This window comes from Protopterus annectens, chromosome 3.part0 (assembly GCF_019279795.1).
Source record: "Protopterus annectens isolate FY-2018-M chromosome 3.part0, PAN1.0, whole genome shotgun sequence".
Lineage (NCBI taxonomy): Eukaryota > Metazoa > Chordata > Ceratodontiformes > Protopteridae > Protopterus > Protopterus annectens.
In genome coordinates, this window is record NC_056731.1 from 195,844,877 (window position 1) to 195,865,030 (window position 20,154).

A 20,154-nucleotide genomic window follows, 5' to 3' on the forward strand; every position below is an offset into this window, starting at 1 on the left:
GAAAGTTCGTTGGAGTTTCCTCCTTTATGGAGTGGAATGATATGGGAGATTTTCCAACAGGATGGGATAGTGGATTCGGTTATGGTTCTGTTAATTAAGATGGAGACTGGGTAAGCTAGTTCAGTTGCTGCTAGTTGAAGATACTCAGCTGGTAGATTGTCAGCAGAAGGGGTGCAAGGTTTAAGTTTAGAGAGTAACTTACGTATATAGGTTGTGGAGACTGTATTAAATATTAGAGTAGGGGTGCTGTTTTGAGGAGAGGAGGTTATTTGAAGGGGAGGAGGAGGGGTCATGGTGTTAGCTAGAGTGGCGACAGTTTGAGAGAAGAAGTTGTTGAAAGTATCGGCTATTATATTAGATTGGGTCTGAGCTAGGCTAGTTGGTGTGGGTGTTTTGGTGTTCCCTGGGTGTAGCAGTTTATTGATTCCTGACCAGAAATGTTTGGGGTTTTGGTTTTGTTGATACTGCATGTAATAGTTCTTTTTATCTAGATAGGTGAGTTTTTTTGTTGTGTTTCTGAGGTGTTTGAAATTTTGATGGTCAGCTGGGTTTTTAGTGGATCTCCATTTATTCCATAATTTATTTCTAGCTAGCATTGTTTGTTTGTTTTTTTTTGAAAGCCATGGGGCTGCTTTGGAGCCTCGTCTAATCAATCGAGACGGGGCATGGTGCTGGAGAATTAGTAGGAAGGTATTGTTGAAATGGGTAACAGCTTCATCAAGTGGGAGGTGTTTTAGAGTTGACCAGTTATATTCTTTGAGTTAATTACGAAAGGATGATAGGTTAAAATTTGTTTTGTTGTGTACAGTACGATAGGTAGCCTGCTTGGGATTGTTGTATTTTTGTTTAGTGATATAGGTAAGGAGATGGTCACTGATATTGTCAGGGAGTATTCCAGTTTTATAAGAGAGGGGATTGTTGTTGATCAGTATCCAATCCAGGATGGCTTGTTTCTGGGTTGATTTGTGTATTCTAGTAGGGGAGTTTATGGTTTGTTGAAAGGTAAAGAGATTAAGGTGAATGGAAGGTTTGGGAGAGATGCAGGAATTCCAATCAATATTAAAGTTTCCTAAGATTATGGTTTCCTGAGGAAAGCTACAGGAGACCCAGCTAAGGATATTTTCTAGTGTATTGCCGTTATTGCCTGGAGGGATGTAGGAGCATATTATATAGATGGCTTTGGTTTTATTAATTTGGAGTTTGGAACAGAGTATTTCAGCATTGGCTGGGAGGGGGGCAGGGAGTCAATTAAGGCTAGCTGCAGTTGGGATTTGTATAATAAGGCCACTCCACCGCCCTTTTTGTTAAGACGATCTTGCCTTAAGGTGCTATAGCCTGGGGGAGTGATTTCATTGTCTTTGGTACCTGGTTTAAGCCAAGTTTCAGTGAGACAGAGAATATCAAAGGCATAGAAGTCAATTAAAGGATAACATATGAGGTATGTGCCTGATAGCTGATTGCCTGGGAAGTTCAAAGGTACTTCCAGTGCCCTTGGGGAAAAATATTTTCTGGCACAGGACCCTCTGAGATGTGTCTGACTTTCCACCAAGGTTTCCTTGAAGATCGCCCTGTGAGTTATCACAGACTATACCTCTAAAGGGTTCTGGAGATGGATAAAAATATTTCAGTGAAAACTGGCTGAGCTATTTGCTGTGTTGGAAAGCAAATTTCAGCTCCTGACAAATGTCACTGACTGCACAGATGCTCAGTTATAGTTCAAAAGGTCTGTATTCGTATACAGTAGCTGAGCCAGGGCTGCTAAATTTATCAAAGTATTAATACTGGCGGGGCCAGCATAATTATAGTTTTATGGGTTTTTGTCAAGATGAAGCTAAAGCTACAGAATCCCCCCTCTGCTGGTGTTAGCTGGCTTGGCAAATGGGGCTGTCTTGCCATGTCAGCAATATTTTGGTTGATTTGGTATAAGCTTGTCTAGGCTTAAAGTGGCTCTTGGGCTGATAGCCTAGTAACCATTTAGGATTCTCAGGGAGAAGCCAGAATAGCAGTTTCCTGTCTCTGTCTTTGTCTCTCCACCGACTTTATAAATCAAGAAACTGGTTACCCCACCATGTTTTAGGATGTTGCAAAGTCCACAAACACAAAGCAGGTACAGTAACAGGGTTCTTCAAAACTGCCACAGCCCGCAAAATCATCTTTCATCTTTCTTCTAAACCACAAATTCAGCTTGGAGTACGATCTTGTTCTCTGGTATGTTCTGAAAGTCTGAGAAGTGGCTTCCATGTATAGACTTTGAGATTTGTCTTCACATTCCATTAGATCATATAGTTGTTATCACCTTTACCTTACTATGTACCCTCTCCTCCAGAATTTACTTATTCAGCATCTGTCCATTAGGACATTGTTCTGTCTTAGCAAAATGAGCCAGGAAAATAGTTTCCCCTCTTATAGAAGAATTATTGTTCAGTTTTTCTCTACATATTCTAAACATCTGGAGATTTAAGCTAAGTTATATATCTTATGGATGAGTGTTTTTATCCACTACAAGAAATTAAAAATGCTAAATTTCCATTTTCAACTATTCCTTTTCATATTTGAGGACTATTTTTTCCTCTTATGTGAAAATTTCCCATTCATTCTACTTACAGCTGGTTTCCAGCTTCATTGCAGAAAATACAAACTTCCATATCAAGACCCTGCCATTTGGACTTTTGTATCTTGTATCTTTACCAAATGTCTAACCCTTGCTACCATACAACAGTGAAGACTAAGAATCTATGTATTTGTGTACCTGGAAGATTTATTGTTTGTAGCACCATCTACAGAGGCTCTGATTATAGCCTGAAAATAATTCCTAAACCTCTCTGAGTTTGTAAAAAAATATAGTCAACCTGCTGTAATCCCAAAATGAACAAAAATGTTTACTTTCTTTTAGAGCAAGTGTGCACAATCAAACATTGTTCAATCTCAGCAGTTTATACCCTGCATTAGAATTTTTTTCATACTCCTGATGTCATCATCCTGGTGTCACTGTTGTAGAATGGGTGTTTTTCTTTTCTGTCAAGGTATAGAACTTTTACTGTATAGCTTAAGGTTCGCCTTTAATTGCAGTGCTTCCTTTTTTTCTTTTGCTCTGTCATATTTTTAACTTAACATTAGAGGAACATTCTTAAAGTGTATTGGCACATTTGCCTTACTTTTTTTTGCACCAAATTATGTGGTGCTTAACGTAGTGATCAGGCTTTTGAAATATTCCTCATGAAATTCATTTTCCCTCTGCTGATGCTGCTGAGGATTAAGTGTGATCTTTAACCTCAGTGATAACAACTCAGGGAAAATGCAAAATGCATTCATAGAATTTAATGGACACATGCTGTGCATGCAGAACAATGCATTGATTAAACTCTGTGGACCACTGCCTTACACATTGTCACCAAGGACAACTCTAAATTTATTAGGGCTGTGGTTTTAGTATAATGTTTACAAAGCTTTTTATTGAAATAAAAAGCCCTAAATACATTAGTTTTGGCTGTGGCAAAATTCACCACAGTGTTTAACTCACCAGATTCCTCACTGCATTGCTAAACTGTGACAATACACTTTAACACAAGTATTCATACAGCTGTCACATTGCCCTCTAAGACATATGTGCTCACTGCCTTTTTTTTACTGGGTACCTTAGGAGGGCATGTGACACTGCCTTTCATGCAAGAAATTTAATCTTTTGTTTATGGAGGGGTATGCCTTCTTTGAACCTCATTAACTCTGACTGAAATTAATTACTGTGTAGCAGAAGGAAACCTCCTCTGCTTTACCCTATTTGACTAGATCTGAAAGAAAAAAAAACTGAGGAGAGAAAGCAGTATGACTTTAAATACCCAGTAGAAAGAGGGAGACACTTCTTCCACAGAGTAAGAGAAAAAGATAGAGATAATATTCACCACCCACCCTATGAATTCTTAAAAAGATAAAGCTGCAGGCACTCATTGTAGATCAGTCTTCCTGTTTGATAACTGTGCTTTCCCTGTTATTTTCTTACCATCACGCCCATTATATGATCTATGCAAGTCTCATGTTAATTCAAAACCACTAATGGCCATGACATCTGGTGCAACACTACTGATGTGAATAGTGGCAGTACCATGGTTTCTATTGAATCCGTGCATTCATTAAATTTCCTGGTGGTAAGTCTAGTCAAATGTAAGTTGTTCCAATTCAGTGGCCTTCACAGTGGGTGGGCAGCATTGGGTCCAGGTTCTCTGGTACTACAACCATTTTCCATCCCTCTGGCATTCATGAAAGACTGTTGTACTTGCTGACATCACTGGCACTGGAGATGCAGCTCTATTGCACAGGTTATTGTTAGAAACTGGTTACTCAGACAGTCTTTAACCTTGAAATTGTTCTCTGTGAAAATGTCCTTGGTAAGCCTAAAGCCAGGTCTCACTCAGAAGTCCATTATTGTTGACTATGCTTTGTTTAAGAAGGTAGCCTTTGAGGCTTCAGGTTTAATACTGGTACATAGCACACCAGATATGATCTCAGTGCCACCATAAGAAGAGAGGGGGATGAAAAAATTACCAGTTCCTTTGTTCTTCCTCATTTTATTCTTTCTTATCCACGCCTGGGTGACACAGGAAGATATGTGGGAGGGATAAGAAAGCTCTGAATTCTGTGAAGTATACAGGAGGGAGATATCTTTTTTGTCATCCAGGGAGAGTTTGCTAACATCACTGATGGGATACATACCTTACTCAATAGTCATCAGCACTTCATAAGGTCCTCTAAGATCTAGAGCTGTATCACCTGTCATCTGGATAATTAATTTTTTAACAACTTTATTAAATCATTACTTTTTAAGAAGCAACATGAGGTCACATACATTAATAACAACAAAATTATTATCGCCATGCAGTATAGATATTTGTTTTGTTTTTTAACAGTTTTCATTCACTCTAACATTACATACATTTTTCATTTATGAATTTCCTTAAAACTCACTCCTCCTAGTGAGGCATTCTGCTGTGTGTATTGCTTCCTCAGACTCCCATTATTTATGTGAAGTTTGTTCCTTACCTTTTTGTAAAGAGCTCTCCTCCAGTTCTTTTTAGAGGTGTGATGGAAAAGAGAGATGTAACTAGGGATACATGTTTTTCAAATATGAGTTGTCAGATTTTAAAACTTTCCTGTGGACTACTTTGACAAAAATGTTGGGGGGACAAATGGTTGTAATTCAAGAAATTATTTTTTGAGTTGGAATATAAGATCTCAAAATACCTAGACACAGCACAACATTGCTAATTTTAATGTTGGTTGCCAAAAAAGCAATTGCTAAAAAATCAAAATCAGAATTTAAACCAGCTGTAATTGAAGTATTGGTTATTGTAAGGGAAATAAAAGAGATAGTGGTGGTATCTTTAGAAAAAGAAAAGAAGCACATTTCATAGAAATAAGTAGAATTTGTGGGAGCAATACATGCAGCATAATGTTCAGCAGGAGAAGGAGTAAAGTTTAATGGAAGGCAGGAATAGGAATGATTAAAAATTGTTAAGAAGAAAACCTCTGCGTAATAAATGAAAATTATGGAAACTACGAACTGTAGTTTTTCTTTTCTATTAATATATGTAAATGCATGTTACCAATGTGATGATTTAATAAACATGTTTAAAAATAATTATGCCTTAAGTATGAATACAATATACTGTTGAAAATGTGTGCAAAACTTTGCATAGATTACAAAGTTGTAAAATCCATGAACCAAATTAGAAAAGTACTGGCCTTTCATAAACTAATTGGATGACCTCGCTGGTGATATGCAGAGGCAGTGATTTATTAAGCCATCAAGAAGTCAAATTTACATGGTAGTACTTATCCACCAAATTGCTGAAACAAGCATATTTGTATTCCAGCATGAGGTATTGCTGGAAGTTTCCCTTTAGATGGTGAGATTGTCCAAAGCAGGTATTTCGTTGGGGAGCCATTTCTAATATACTGGGGCAAGTCTACACAAATATCTTTCAGATACAGCAAAATAGATATGAAGTCTGGTACATTTTATGTTACTGTTGGAACAAAGATAGTAAATGAATTCTATTTTTTATTTAAAAATTTTAAACATCTTTATTAGGTCCCATTTTAGGCAGTGACATGGGTACACACACTTTAATAGAAGAGAAAACAAACCAAAAGTAAAATTTTTCATGCATGATACATAATATATTTTAACAATTATCACTCAGTCCAACATTACATCAATTCCTGCCTTCTCTTATACCTCACTCCTCTTCCTGAAAATTATTTTGCATGTGTTGTTTCCATAAATTTCATTTATTTCTGTATAATTTGCTCTTTCCCTTTTTCAGTGTGCCACATCCAGTTCTTTTATCTCCTTTACAATATTCGGTACTTCACTTACAGTCGGTTTAGATTTTGATTTCCATTTTCTAGCAATTGCTTTTTGGCAGTCACTGTAGAGTATATTGATTCTTGAACTGAAAGCATGTTTGTGATAGGTAAGCAGTGATTGTCTTCAGGTAGTTTAAAGGTGAAAGCATTTAGCAGATACAATACCCTGGTGGCAGGAAGCTGCTTTACACTTTGAATAGTGGTGTAATGGTATTATATTCAATTAATAAAGTTGATATAGCTTGTTTTCAGTTGTTTATAAAGTAGCTTTATTTTGTTTTAGTAGGGAGGTAATGCATTTTCAACTTTAGGAATTAAAACATTGATCACAGTCACTTACTTAACTTCAAATGTGAGTAAGTTAGAGATGTACGCTAAGCTGCTTTAAGCTGTAGTAGAACTTTTGTAGGGGTTATCTCAATGAGATTCTGAAAAGTAAGGATACTGCCTAAAAGTATTCCAATTTTTGTTGTTGAGTTGTGAAAGGGAGCAAGGTTCAACGATGATCAGAAATACAAGGAAAGGAGTTTTGGTGATCTTTCTGCTGTTCTGAAGAGCTTAACAGGAGATTTGGTAATGCTGATACTTAATTTGGAACTGGCTTTTCAATAATAAGTTAAGGAAGACAATTTTTTTTAAAATAGAAGCTGCCACCTGTGTGTGATGACTTATGAGCAGAAGTAAGGAATGTCATCTGCATGCATGGATATGTTAAGATGGCAAATATTCAAAGTAAGGAGGTTAATATAAAATGAAACCATTAACAGTCCTAACACTGAGCCCTATGTCTGTTGATGAAATAACTAGTCAGAGTGAACATTTTGGCCAGTAATATTAAAAGATATATTAGAAACGGTTCTTAAACCAAGAGGTGATGTTTTAGGAGTACCAGAGTACTTGAGGTTGCAATTAATAGTTTCAGAAGCTCTCTTTAAGTCCACAAAAATAGTACCAGTTAGTTTGTCCTTTTCCATGTTGGAATACATCTGTGAGATTAAACAGAAAAATTGTTTAAATACTGTGTTTATGGCAGAATTCATGCTATTGTGAGCTATAATGTCTTATTTCTGGATATAGTATAGTAATAGCTCATAGAGAAGTTATTCCTAGGATTTCTGCTAGGGGGCAAAGGTTGGCAATAGTCCTATAGTCTTCTGGAGAGCTGGGAAAAATTATTTTAGGAATAGGCACAATGACACCATACATAAGACTAATAGGTATTGCCCCATTGTAAGAGAGAGGTTGCAAATGCATGCTAAAGATTTGGAAAGAAAGGCTGCAACTGAGATTAATAGTTTGGAATGCAGGTAGTGAAACTGAGGTTTATATTTGTATTTGATAGGTATGAGATGATCTGTTTTTTGTTTATTAGTACTATCATTGCACCATACCAGCTATCCCCAGTACAGAGGCAAGAACCTTTCAGAGGGCCATCTTTCAGGCAGCCATGAGGGTGCTTGTGCCTCCAACTGTGTTCTAACACTCCACTTGCTCACAGCAGAGGTGAATGCCCTTTGTCATTGCCAAGCAAGTCTAGATTAACTCCCAAGACTTGGGCCTGTAGGAGACCTGTTGTTCAAGCTATGACCATGGCTAAATTGCCCTGTCTCTTCAGCAAGGTGAGTCTGGCTTACAGATTGTGATGGCTTGCCTAGCCCGGGCTAACAGGTACTCCCTACAGTGAATGACCTACATCACTCCAAGGCACATGCTATGATTTGTTTTCTATTCTGTTTTCCTACCTACCCATGTTGACTGATGTAGGTGCTGCATCATTCTGGGGTTTTCAGTGCTCTTCCCTGATGTGAGCATGCTTTCAAGTAGTAGTGGCTTAGGAAAACAAGCCCACCCTAACCCCATAACAGTCAGTAGCCTTTGTGCAAGCCTCCACCCGCACACAGAGCAATGGCTGTCAAGGAACCACTACACCCTCCCCCTGGAATGGGCAAACTGATAGTTGGTGTAGCCCCCTGGCTTTTCCAGCACCTGAGACACTAATCAGTCTGTAGTCATCTGAGTAATTGTCAGAGCATTCCCCTGTACACCATAGAGCCTAGTCCTTTCCAGAGGTGATGAATTTTCTCATGTCACTCCCTCGTATATGGTCTTTAAGCATTAGAGTGCCCAAATATTTGAAATAGCTTTTACTACTTAACTGTAAAATGTTTTCTATAAAGCAATGTTGCAATTACTTCCTAATAGCTAATGTATGCTCCCAGGTTCTTTTCCCAAATGGTCTTTGTCTTTCCTATATAAAAAAAATTGCACCAACACTGGACTAGATGTATCAGGTGAGTGGCTGCAGAAGTACAGAACATTTAAAAGTAAAAAGACTTGTCAGACATACCATAGAGGGGTGTCTACAAGTTATATTGAAAACCAGTACACTTTCCACAGCTAAAAGTGCCATAATTGTAGAACCTTGTTATTTAGAGCCTTGAATGGTTTGTTTAAGAGTCCTACTTCTGTAAATAATACAAGGCTTTCAACCCACCAGTTCACTAATTAAATTGCTAATGGTCAGATTATCCCTATATTTAGGTTGTCAAACTATCTGCAATATTTTCCTTTAGCTTCCAGGGAGTTGTGTGTTTTCTAAGCTTCTGATATTTCTTCTGTTAAACTTGCATTAACAGCACAAGACAAAAAGCAATGTTCAGTTCACATTTAAAATCGCTTATGACCTGTTGTCTTGCAGATGTCTCATGCAGCCACTAGTGCCTTTTGTCGATCCATTAAGCTGCAGTGTGAGCTTTACCCTTCTCGAGAAGTTGCAATCTGCTTGGATCCTTACTGTGGGCTTGGATTTGTTCTTTGGTGCCTCTGCAGGTAAGAATTTATGGTTTGCTTTTAGTATAATTTTAATTGGTAAAGACTTCAGTATTAGTGAAGAAATGGTATTATATATCAATGTGTTAAATATGTTTAATGGTTAAAAGCAAAAAAAAATGCATATTATACCAAGAGCCTTCATGTTTTCATTTAGAATTTACTGAAGTCACACAAAAATAAATAAATGTTTGCAGAGGTATTTTTGTTTTTAGCTCCAGTGTTCATTTTGATAAATGTAGGTCTCCTAGCATTTTATTTAAATTTACTTTTATGTACATTTTTATCACACGTGTTAGACTCATGTGGCACCTTGTTTTTCTCCCCTTTTCTTCAAAAATATTCTTTGCAGGATTAGTCTTTCAGCAACTGCACTTATTGCCAGAGTAGTGGAAGTGAGAGCCAAAGTACATTATTTGTAAGGTTCAGTCCCATAGTTCAGATGGGGAGAACCTGTAAGATGTTAGGGGGTGTAACCAGCACTGTAGAAGAGGTGTAATTTAATCCCTGGTAAGTCAGGTCGACTGGTGGGAATTGCAGCTGCTTAAATGATTGGTGTTAGAAATGGTGTCTATAGCAAAAAGTTTATGTAGCGACATAGTGCCTGTTTAGCTAAGGACCCCCCCCCAACTGTGGTTGAGAGGGGTACTAACTGGAGGATTGTCCAGGGCACCACTTGTCCCAGCTATGGCTCTAGAAAAGTGGTTTGTTCAGTTTTGTTTCTGTATGTCAGATATGCACTGCATACAGATGCCTGCTCCACTGACACCTGCAAACACTGTGCTGCCTTGTGATGTGCTATCTTTAAGCAGACTTAAGCAACAGTGGCTGTACTTTTTGCTAGCCTACTGATCTCCAGCAGAGGGTGCTTTTGTAACAGCCCTGTTCCCACCCTGACATAGCAGAGTGAAAAGTAGAATTGATCCTACCTGTCTCAACTGATAATGGAGGGGTTTAAATGCAGTATTCAAATCCCAAATTGACTGAGTTGTTGTAGTCAAAGCCACAAATTCTACATCAGTGAAGCAAATTTAATACATTTTTGACTTCCAAAAGTCTCTGCCTGATTACATGTCATGACACCAGAGATGTAATCTAATAAGATGGGATCATATTTAGTCAAAGAAAGAAGAAGTGTGTTTAGTGGTAAATCAGTGGAAACGGGATATGGACAACTTTCAGGCCACCACCATAGTAGGGATGGGCATGGAGTTGTTTGTATGCTGTCTGTACTATATTCTTCATATTTCAAACATGCATGGACATTCTGTGATGCCAATGCAGGGGTAATTGAATATAGATTTGCTTCATGTGCCCTCACACTCTACACATTTTATTCCCCTACAGTTACTAATGGGCAGTTGTGCAGTTTGTATAGCCCCCAAGGAAAATACTTAGCCTTGGCCCATATTTATATATATATATATATATATATATATATATATATATATATGTATATATATTTTTTTTTTTTTTACCATTGCTAATATTGTAGGTGCTTTTGTATGGGATGGGTTATTTTCTCATATCTTCTATAGCTTCCTCCATATAGTGGTGGAGACATGGATCATGTTTATGAACTCAGTAATTGAGGCAGTGGCAAGGAGTGGAGGTCAAAAGATTGTTGGACAGTGTCCGATTGATAACCCAGGTACCCATTGGTGGTCAGCAGTAGTAATGAGGGAAGCCATCACATTAAAGAAAAAGGCATTCTTTGTGCTGCTGATAGAGGCATCTGTAGATTTAACTAATAGATATTGACTGGCCAGAAAGTCAGCAAGACTACCGTACAGTGTTTTGAGTGTAAAACAGATGAGGTTTAAACCTCAGACTTCGGTTTCCCTGTGTTGAACTCCCTAATCACTTTTCCTGTTAAACATCAGTGCCTTTACAGTTTGTATTTATGTTTTCACATCAGGGGATCTCTAATCAAGCTGTTGATCAATATGGAGCCATCTTAGAAATAACCACTAATATTTCAGTTTTGGGTGAGAATCAATAATAGGAAAGTGCAAATGTAAGGATTAGAATAATTATTCGTAGACTGGATTTGTTAGCAGGTTAAAGACATTGTAGTTATAGTACTGTATCTGGCCATTTTGCAGCAGTTGTTCAGTAATAAAGGCTTGTGTTTTTTATGTGTATGAATTACAGGAACAGAGTAAGAGAACAGTCAGAAACAGAATAGGAGTAAGTGTTTGTCAGTAACATGTAGATAAAGTAACTGTAGGGGTCTTATCATTGCCATCTTTGAATTCATTCAGTTTTGCACCAGAATATTAATCAAGAAGGCACATGATGTTTTTGCCCCAAATTCACCCTCCAGGAGGAAGCCATGACCCAAATTGGACCAAATATATTTGTACCACCAGAAGGAAATACTTCTGAAAAATTTTGGCAAAAAAGAAAGATGTTGGCTATCAGTGATGCCAGGATGTTTGTAAAAAATAATTACTTGCTTTATACTAGACAGAAGACTTTGTTCTAGTCAGCAAGAATTGTCAACAGGATTAAGATTTAAACTGCTTTATCCAGTGATTTTCCAAATATTTTTCCAGGTGGGTAAAAAAGGTGTATGAAAACAGATTTGCTTTGAAAGAGATTAAAAAAAACAGTCACCAGAGCTCCAGTCATCAAGGTAAAAGGGACTCTGCTTCTCACGCATCTACAGCTATGGGGAGGGGCTTTGAGTATATGTCCCAGTGAAGCTCTTTCTTTTGTTTCAAAAGAAAAAACACTTGAATTGCAAGAAAAAAAAGCCCATGGTCTGCCAGGAGAATTATGAGTTCAAACCAGTTATATTTACTCCAAGAAGGTGAGGAGCAGGAAAAACACTAACAATCTAGTAAGGATAAACCGGGATTTAAACTGGAAGATGGTATAATGAGAAACTATGGAAAAAGAAAATACTAGAACACTGGAGCATCAATTCTGTTGTATTTTATTTGAAACTGGTGGTGAAACTACAACAGATGACTCCTACTTTGATATGGTTGCCCATGAAACAAATTGAGTGGAGAAAAGAAACATGTTTCTAAAATAAGTTTTCAACTTCTAATTGTGTTTTCTCATAACTACTTTAGTAGGGAAAAGCCGAAAAGACAAACAACAACTTTAGTATTGTTAAATGTAGTAGCAGAAAACATGTTTTTAAATGTGAAGTGTAAAGGCATCAACATATTAATGTGTAAGTGTCCAACCTGAAGTAGCTGTTTCTAAGTGTTAAATGACTTGAATAATAAGAGATCTGTAGCTGCTGGGGGCTGGACTGTGACAATGTAGAAAGTTGTTTGCATAAATATATAATATAAAAGTTAACCACAATTTCTGTTTGATATGCATAAGGTAAGAGTATACACTAATGAATGTAGATTAATTAAAAGGTACTTTTTTCAATCTCTTCAAGTTAAAAAAAAATAGTGAAGAATCAAAGAAAACTGTGATTTTTTTATTTTGGGAGAAAACAGGGCAAGACACACAAGCTTATGGTAATAGTAACTGACAAAAATTAAACCGATAAACACAAAATAAGGAGGCTAGCAGTTACAAAATGTACAGATAGCGTAGTTTGTGACCTTAGTGGTTCTGTTAGAGAGATAGAGATAGAGAGAGAGAGAGAGAGAGAAAGAGCAGTTAGCATTTACAAAGGCAATGAAAGCTTGTTTTGAGAGAATGGAAGATTTAAAAATTTAGAACAGAATATTAGAAGTCTTAGCTGGCAGATGAAATTCTGTAAGAACATGCTATTTAGAATGGTGAATAGTCAGTATAGAAGCTGATTATTTTAATGGTTGTTAAAGGAAAACTCAGCCTTATAACTAAAAAAAATTTTTTTTCACTTTGTCTCTGTTTTCTGAGTTATTTTAACATCTCAACGTCACTCCGACTGCTTCTTATAGAATTTTAATGTGTTTTCTGCAAAGTGGCTGTCAATGGGGCTTTGACGTATGAACATGATTTTATTTTTCTTCAAGCCTCTTTCCCATAATGCATTTCAGGTCCGTATTGTATGAGTCATAGTAGACATAAGGAAGTAGTGGTGTATTCCCATTCCACTGACATATAATAGGATTAATGTCAGTCACTCTTGTCTTATATACTGTCTGTAACAGGACCGCTTCTTTTATTTCTTGAACAGCCCTCATTTGTGTGCGTCTCAGGGCTTGTTTTATAGTATACTAAGGAATTATACAGCTGCAGCCAAAACAGTTGCTAAATTACAGGCCTTTGTTCAAAGTATCTTTTTGTAGTCCAAGATGAATTGACAGCTACTCCCCCTTCAGTTCGATAAATGTGCTGATACTTTGCAAGAATTACCAGAAAAAATATTTTCTGACTTTTAGGTAAATGTCACAGACATCTTTGATACTACATATAAGTCATCTTAAAATGTAAAATACTATAAACAACAAACATTTAAAGTTTAAAGCTTAGCATTTCAATACTGTGATGCTGCTTATGTAAATTTGTCAAAAGAGGTGACAACCGCCATTGAACCATTGATTGTTCTAATTGCTCTCTCTTGCTATGAAAGGCTTGGCTACATTAGAAGCAGACATTAATCAGTGTAAGTTCTTTTTCTCTCTCTCTGCAGTAAAGACAATGGAAAACTGTTTCACACCTTTCTGTCATGTTTACAGCAGCCCGAGCTTCTGACTACAAATTTCTCTGTGGCTGTGGTATGTCATGCAAGTGTAGACAAATTCCACTGCAACTTATGCGAGACGTTAAGCTTAAAAAAAGTGAGTGGTCTTTCTCTTCCTTTGATACTAAAGTGAAGAAATGAAAGTTTTATAAAGTACAAGCAGGTTTCAGGTACTTACACAGTACTGGAATCATACTGTAGGAAGAAAGGCAACCTTTTAACATTCTTTAATCATTTGTAGCTGAGAATGGATTTCTTAAATGAGTATGCCATTAATGATGAGCTAAAGTACACGTGAGATGCCTAGTGCATTAAATGCTATGTATGTATATACATATACTGCGATGGTGGTGCTGCGGTAGCATTGTCGCCTCACAGTAAGATGCTGTCCGGTTCGATTCTCAGCTAGAGCGTCTTCTGCATGGAGACATGCGTGAATGGGTGTACCTTTGTTGAAGGTTGTGCGTCAGGCCTGGCAAGCCGGTACGTAAAAATCAGCTGCCAATCATTAGCGGACCGGAGTTCCGCTGTGGCGACCCCTAACCGGGAAAAGCCGAAAGACACAAAGAAATGTATATACATATATAAAGGGTAACACCTGATAATATTGGAGACTTGTGTTCCTCTTGCTACTAGTTGTAGGTTTTGAGTACTGTTGTTAATAGTATGTTTAGACTTACTGAAGTTGATGTAATTGACACAGCTTGGAAAAGTGTTGTTGCATATATTAACGAATGGGCTGATGCGATAAATAATAATAGTCAAAAAGTGCAAACAGAACACATTTAGAAAAGGAACTGCCCACTACCAGTAAAGTTAGTTACTTAACTCCTTTTAAACATGATACTAAAAAATGACAACTTTGAAATTCAGGATACAAGTATTCATGAGTCTGATAATTCAGGAAACACAAAGACACTAGGATGCAGATGTAATGCAATAACTTTTATTGGACAAACATAGATTTTGCAATTACTCAGGCTTTTGAGCTGACATGTGAGCCCTGGTAGCTTAACTCCTGATGAAGGGCTCATGCCAGCTCAAAAGCTTGAGTAATTGCAAAACCCATGTTGGTGTAATAAAAGATATTGCATCACGTCCGTGTCCCAGTGTGTTTGTGTTTTCTGTTAGTGGGCCAACAACATTTCTTTAATTTTTTTCTTGCATCTAAAGATTCAGAGCATGTAGGGAGAAAAAATGAGGCATTCATAACAAATAACTAGGAAGCAAACAAAACTTAATAATGACAATAATCCAAAGTGATTTTATACTAAAAAGAACTCTGCTTTATGTAGCATACAGATTAGAGGGCATGATAAGTTCAGTAACAAAACATTCTGTCTACAGAAAATGACACCATTTTCCCAACAGAGAAGGTAGAAAAGAGACGAAGGCTGCAGGCTAAAAGGAAGACATCAAAATTGAACTTGGAAGGATTAAAGAATATTACTGTAAGAAAAAAAGAGGAGAAAAAACAAAGCTGACAGTGTGGCTCAAGCTGTGGAAGTGCATCAATAAAGGGATGAGAATGTTATGCTTTCAAACGAAATAAGCAGTGAAAACACTGATATTAATAAGACTAATATTGATGGTCATTCCTTTGTAACAAATGATTGAGCAGACATTACTGAATTAGAAGTGAAAGATTCTTCAGATCGAGATTCATTTATTAGGGAATTTAATACTTATGTCTGTAGAGAGGATAATGAACATTGAGTAATGGTTTGCTTGCCAGGAAATACAGGATGTGATTTGGGTCTTAGAATACCTTAATGTAAGGAGATAGGGAGTTGTTTTTGTTCATGTTGGTTCAAATGAGGTGTGTTTTTTGCAAACCACACATAAAAAGGAGAGTCAGGTCAATATAAATGAAACTATGTTTTGGGTAAATACTGTCATAAAAAAGATGACCCATTTGTAAAAAGTGGAAATGTGTAGAACATCCAGATCTAATTCTGGGGACCCGTGTATTTAGATGTAGTCCACTCAGTTGCATAGCAAAAGTGAAGTAAACAAGGCCGTTGTCCTGGGAACAAACTATTGGGGGGACATGATCAAGAGCTCATGCGTTCTTTTTTTTTTATATACGATAATGCTGGTACAGAAAGACAATTCAGCAGTTTGTGTAGCAAGCAGACATAGGCTTAGAACAGTTTAAAAAAGCAGAAGTTCTTTTATCATTTTTTGCTTTTCAATTGAAAAGCTGATGGGAGCGCAGATATGAAGGAAGCGGATTGGTACAAAAATACCAATCAACTTTCTACAGCAAAAACTGAAGTCCTTGATACTTTCCTTCCTTCCTTACTTTACTTATTTGTTTATTATGGCTCTTCACTTGAAGAGATAGGGGTAATGTACTATAGGGGTAGTGTACTATGGCTCTGGGTCCACTTGTCAAGACAAAGGAAACAAATTTTGTCAGCCAATATGCTGCAATATTTGATTAACTCAACAGGATTTGTGCCAGGTCAGAAATTTAACACTTCACAGATGGCAAAACCTGAGTATTTGTGCTGGTTGTTAATGCCAGGAGAATTAGTACTAGTAAAATTTGGTACATGCCCAAAAGACCAATGTTTAAGTTTGTGAAACATGACAGAACAATGACAAGAAATGAGTTATGCCATGGTATAAAGTTTTTGCTGTAACAGACTTTCTAACAAAAACATCAGGTGGAGGTGTTATGATAGGGATTAAAATTGTTATGAGACCTGTGATAATTAATTGTTCAGTGATAAAACCAGTGCTGTAGATTGTGTAACTTTGACAATAAAGACAATCTTGGAACAGGTAATTGTTAGAGTGTGTAGATAACCAAACCCAAGTGCTTTTGACCTAATGGAATTCATAAATTTCTTGCATGAAGCAAAGGAGAGAAAATAGTAGCTGGAGACTTAAATTTACCAGAAACAGACTGGAATAATATTGATTCAATAACATTAGGAAGGAAATTATTTACAACATATGTTCAGGAACAACAATTGCTGCAGATTGTAAACAAACCTGCCAGGGAATGGAACATACGGGACATTGTTTGTGTTCCTTAGGAAATGACTGTTACTTCATATCAACTTGACCACCTTTGATATGCAGTGATTACTGCTAGATAATTCTGCAAAACTGAAGTCTAAGTGAATGCCGTGAAGGGTAATAGCAGACTATATGGAAGCAAAACAGTCACTTTGTAAAACTAATTAGAGTGATGCATTCAATGGAAAAACTGCAAAAGAATATGGTAAGTTTTGAAAGGGAAATTGAATGCAAAAAAAAAATGTTTAACATCAGGATTTAGGCACACAAGCTCAGAAGGATATATTACCATAAAAGTAAGATATGTAACTAAGATAAGAGGTAAAAAATATAAATAAGGTAAAACCATGACTTTGAAAACTGTAATAAATAAAATTGTTCAGGCAGATGGAACATAGTGTGAGACAAAATCAGGAAACATTTAAAGAAAATGTAAATAAAAATATTGAGCATAATAGGAAACTATTTTATTGATACGTCAGATTTAGTAGAAAAGACACACAAATTGATAAATTACGTATAGTTTCTAAAATTTAGTCTCCAACACTACAGTTTACAAAACAGTTTGGCTCCACAAAAGGGGGGGGGGTTGATAAATTGTGCTAGCAACATCTAACATGAACTATGTAAACTGGACCCAAACAAAGCACAGACAAAATGAGTAACAATGACCTGAGAACACTTCAGCATGAACTTACAGTACCATTATATCTGTTATTCACTAGGTCATTTAAGTATTGGGAAATTCCTGAAGTTTGGAGACACTCACTTATTAAACCATTTTTAAGGGAAAGGATGAATAGGACAAACCCATGTAGACCCACAAGTTTACTTTCTTGTTGTGGAAGAATAAAACAATTTGGATAAATCATTGTCAGAATTCGAAAGTTTGGGACTTGAAACCATATATCTGTATATGAGTTGAAAATGGATCTATAACCACCTGTAACATGAATCTATTCAATAATGACAATATAGTAACAGCTATAAATGAAAAAAGTGTTGTGATATAATTTATATATACAACTTCAGCCTTTGATCAAGTCATACATGAAACACTGAGTAATAAATTACAACAACTAGGCACTGACACAATCTTGTTAAGATGGATAGCTATATGGCTTGCAAGTAGATCATCTCAAGTATCGTACAGTAGTTGGACAGATGAAATTCTAAGTTACAGTCTGGGTGTCCCGAAGGGCTGTGTCCTGTGCCCATACTTGTTTAGGTTATGTCTTGTACAGCTATCTGTTTAATCTGAGGTGTTCTGCAGTTTGTATGCAGATGACTTGAAAATGTGTTAAACATAGAACATCTCTGCAAAAAAAGAAAAAAACTTGGCCAGATTGACCATTTGGACACAGGAGAATAATATGCTGATAAGTGCATCAAAAACTAAGTATATGAGATTTTGGAAACATGGAGTAAAGGGTGAATATTTAATACAGTACACAGTGATTGAAACTGTAGATTCATTTATGGACTTCGGCATTCGGGTATTTCCATCTTTGAGTTTTTTTTGACCATAGATCAACTAATTACTTAATGGTAGTTATAAAACTATCGGTTGCATAAAAAGATTTATACAGTCTAGGAAATCAGAACTGTTGAAATCATTGTAAGTTACATTAGACACAAAGTAGAGTATGAAGTAATAATATGGAAACCTTATAAGAAAACAAGCTTGAGTAAATTGCAGAAGGTACACCGAAAGTATACCAAGGGCATCCACATATGTGAATGTTTGTTATGCAAGGTTAAAATATCTAAACTTGTATAGTAACTCATATAAATATGTAAGAGGAGACTTTATTCAGGTGTATAGGTATTTAGAGACAACTACCTCTGAGAATGTTTGGGGTTATCAAAGAGTAGTAGAGAATCATCAGAAAACCAATGTAGGAAATTATGTAGTAATGGGAGAATGTACTAAGTGGTTCTCTGATAGAGTAGCTGTTGCATGGTATAGGCTACCAAATTATATTAAAGCAAACACTACTTTAGGTATTTTTAAGAAAATCTTGGGCATACATTATGGGAAGTATTGTCGTGGTGTATTGGCAGGCTAGAAGGACATTATTGCCTGTGCCTGAAATAGTTGTTTGAATGTATGTATCCCAAAGAGTGACTTAGGGAAATAACCTCGTTGGATGAAGAAGGGGGCAGACAGGTCATTAGGGCATAAGGAGGACACAGTGGTCAAATTATGGGGAGGGGGGATTAAAATCTAATTATATCTGATCATTCTGTGTGTAACACTTGCTCAGTCCTTTAAGTGTAGGAAACCAAGCAGTGGATTTTTTTACTGTATTTCCAAAAATATAAGAGGCGATTATTTTGCTGAAAGAGCTAAATTGTGTTTCATGTTTTTTACTATGCTGTTTTACTGTTTGCAGTGTATATTCAGGGCATCAGTCGATATTGATCCCTCCTGCAGAGTTGGAGACAAGTCCAGCCTTGTGGCTTCTTGCTGTCAGTCAGTACAAAGTTCGTGACACCTTCTGTTCTTATTCAGTCATGGAATTGTGCACCAAGGGGCTGGGATCACAAACAGAATCTCTCAAGGTAATAATTTAATTGCTAATGGTACTGATTTTTATTTGTCTTCATGGCCCAGGGCATGCCTGAAAATGGTCCTTGGACTAGTGTATTTATTTGGTTACCAAATGTAAAAATAAGTATCTCCGGTAAGAACCTATAAACATTTTTAATGGCTGTGGTTCATGTTTCTCTCATGGATTGTAAGTGTTTTCAATACATTTATTAAATGTATCTCTTTAAAACAGGAATGGCTGTGACCTTAGCTTCTTACCATGTGATCCTGTTTGAGATGTTATATATATTTATATATACATGTGTGTGTGTGTGTGTGTGTGTGTGTGTGTGTGTGTGTGTGTGTGTGTGTGTGTGTGTGTGTGTGTATGATTACGTACCTTGATTGACAGATGGGAAGAACGTTGCCTGCAAACAATGACTACTGCGTTTTTTGCAGGGGGGTAAGCTCCTTGTAGCCCCAACACCCCCTGCTAATTAAATATACTAACTTCACGATTGCACAGTCCCCAGGGAAGGGAATATTCCCTCACCCAGAGATTGTCACTCTAGCACAACTGTCAACCATCTTTGGTCGATCAAGCAGCTGCCAACATTCTGCTATGTTGACCAAATTCAGGAGTGCTCCTCTCTCGATATATCTGTATGCATACATGTGTGTGTGTATATATATATATATATATATATATATATATATATATATATATATATATATACACACGCACAGAATTTAT

General features: G+C 36.7%; 1 protein-coding gene across 10 annotated transcripts in view; it reads left to right on the plus strand.

Annotated features, from left to right (window-relative positions):
• DIP2C (disco interacting protein 2 homolog C) overlaps window positions 1-20,154 on the plus strand; it is a 2,757,794-nt gene that overhangs the window by 2,211,882 nt on the left and 525,758 nt on the right. For all 10 annotated transcript variants that reach the window (XM_044064688.1, XM_044064689.1, XM_044064690.1 and 7 more), the window contains 2 exons: window positions 9,062-9,192; window positions 19,264-19,432. In XM_044064688.1, the coding sequence (XP_043920623.1) occupies window positions 9,062-9,192; window positions 19,264-19,432 (300 nt within the window). The remainder of the gene's footprint in view (window positions 1-9,061; window positions 9,193-19,263; window positions 19,433-20,154) is intronic.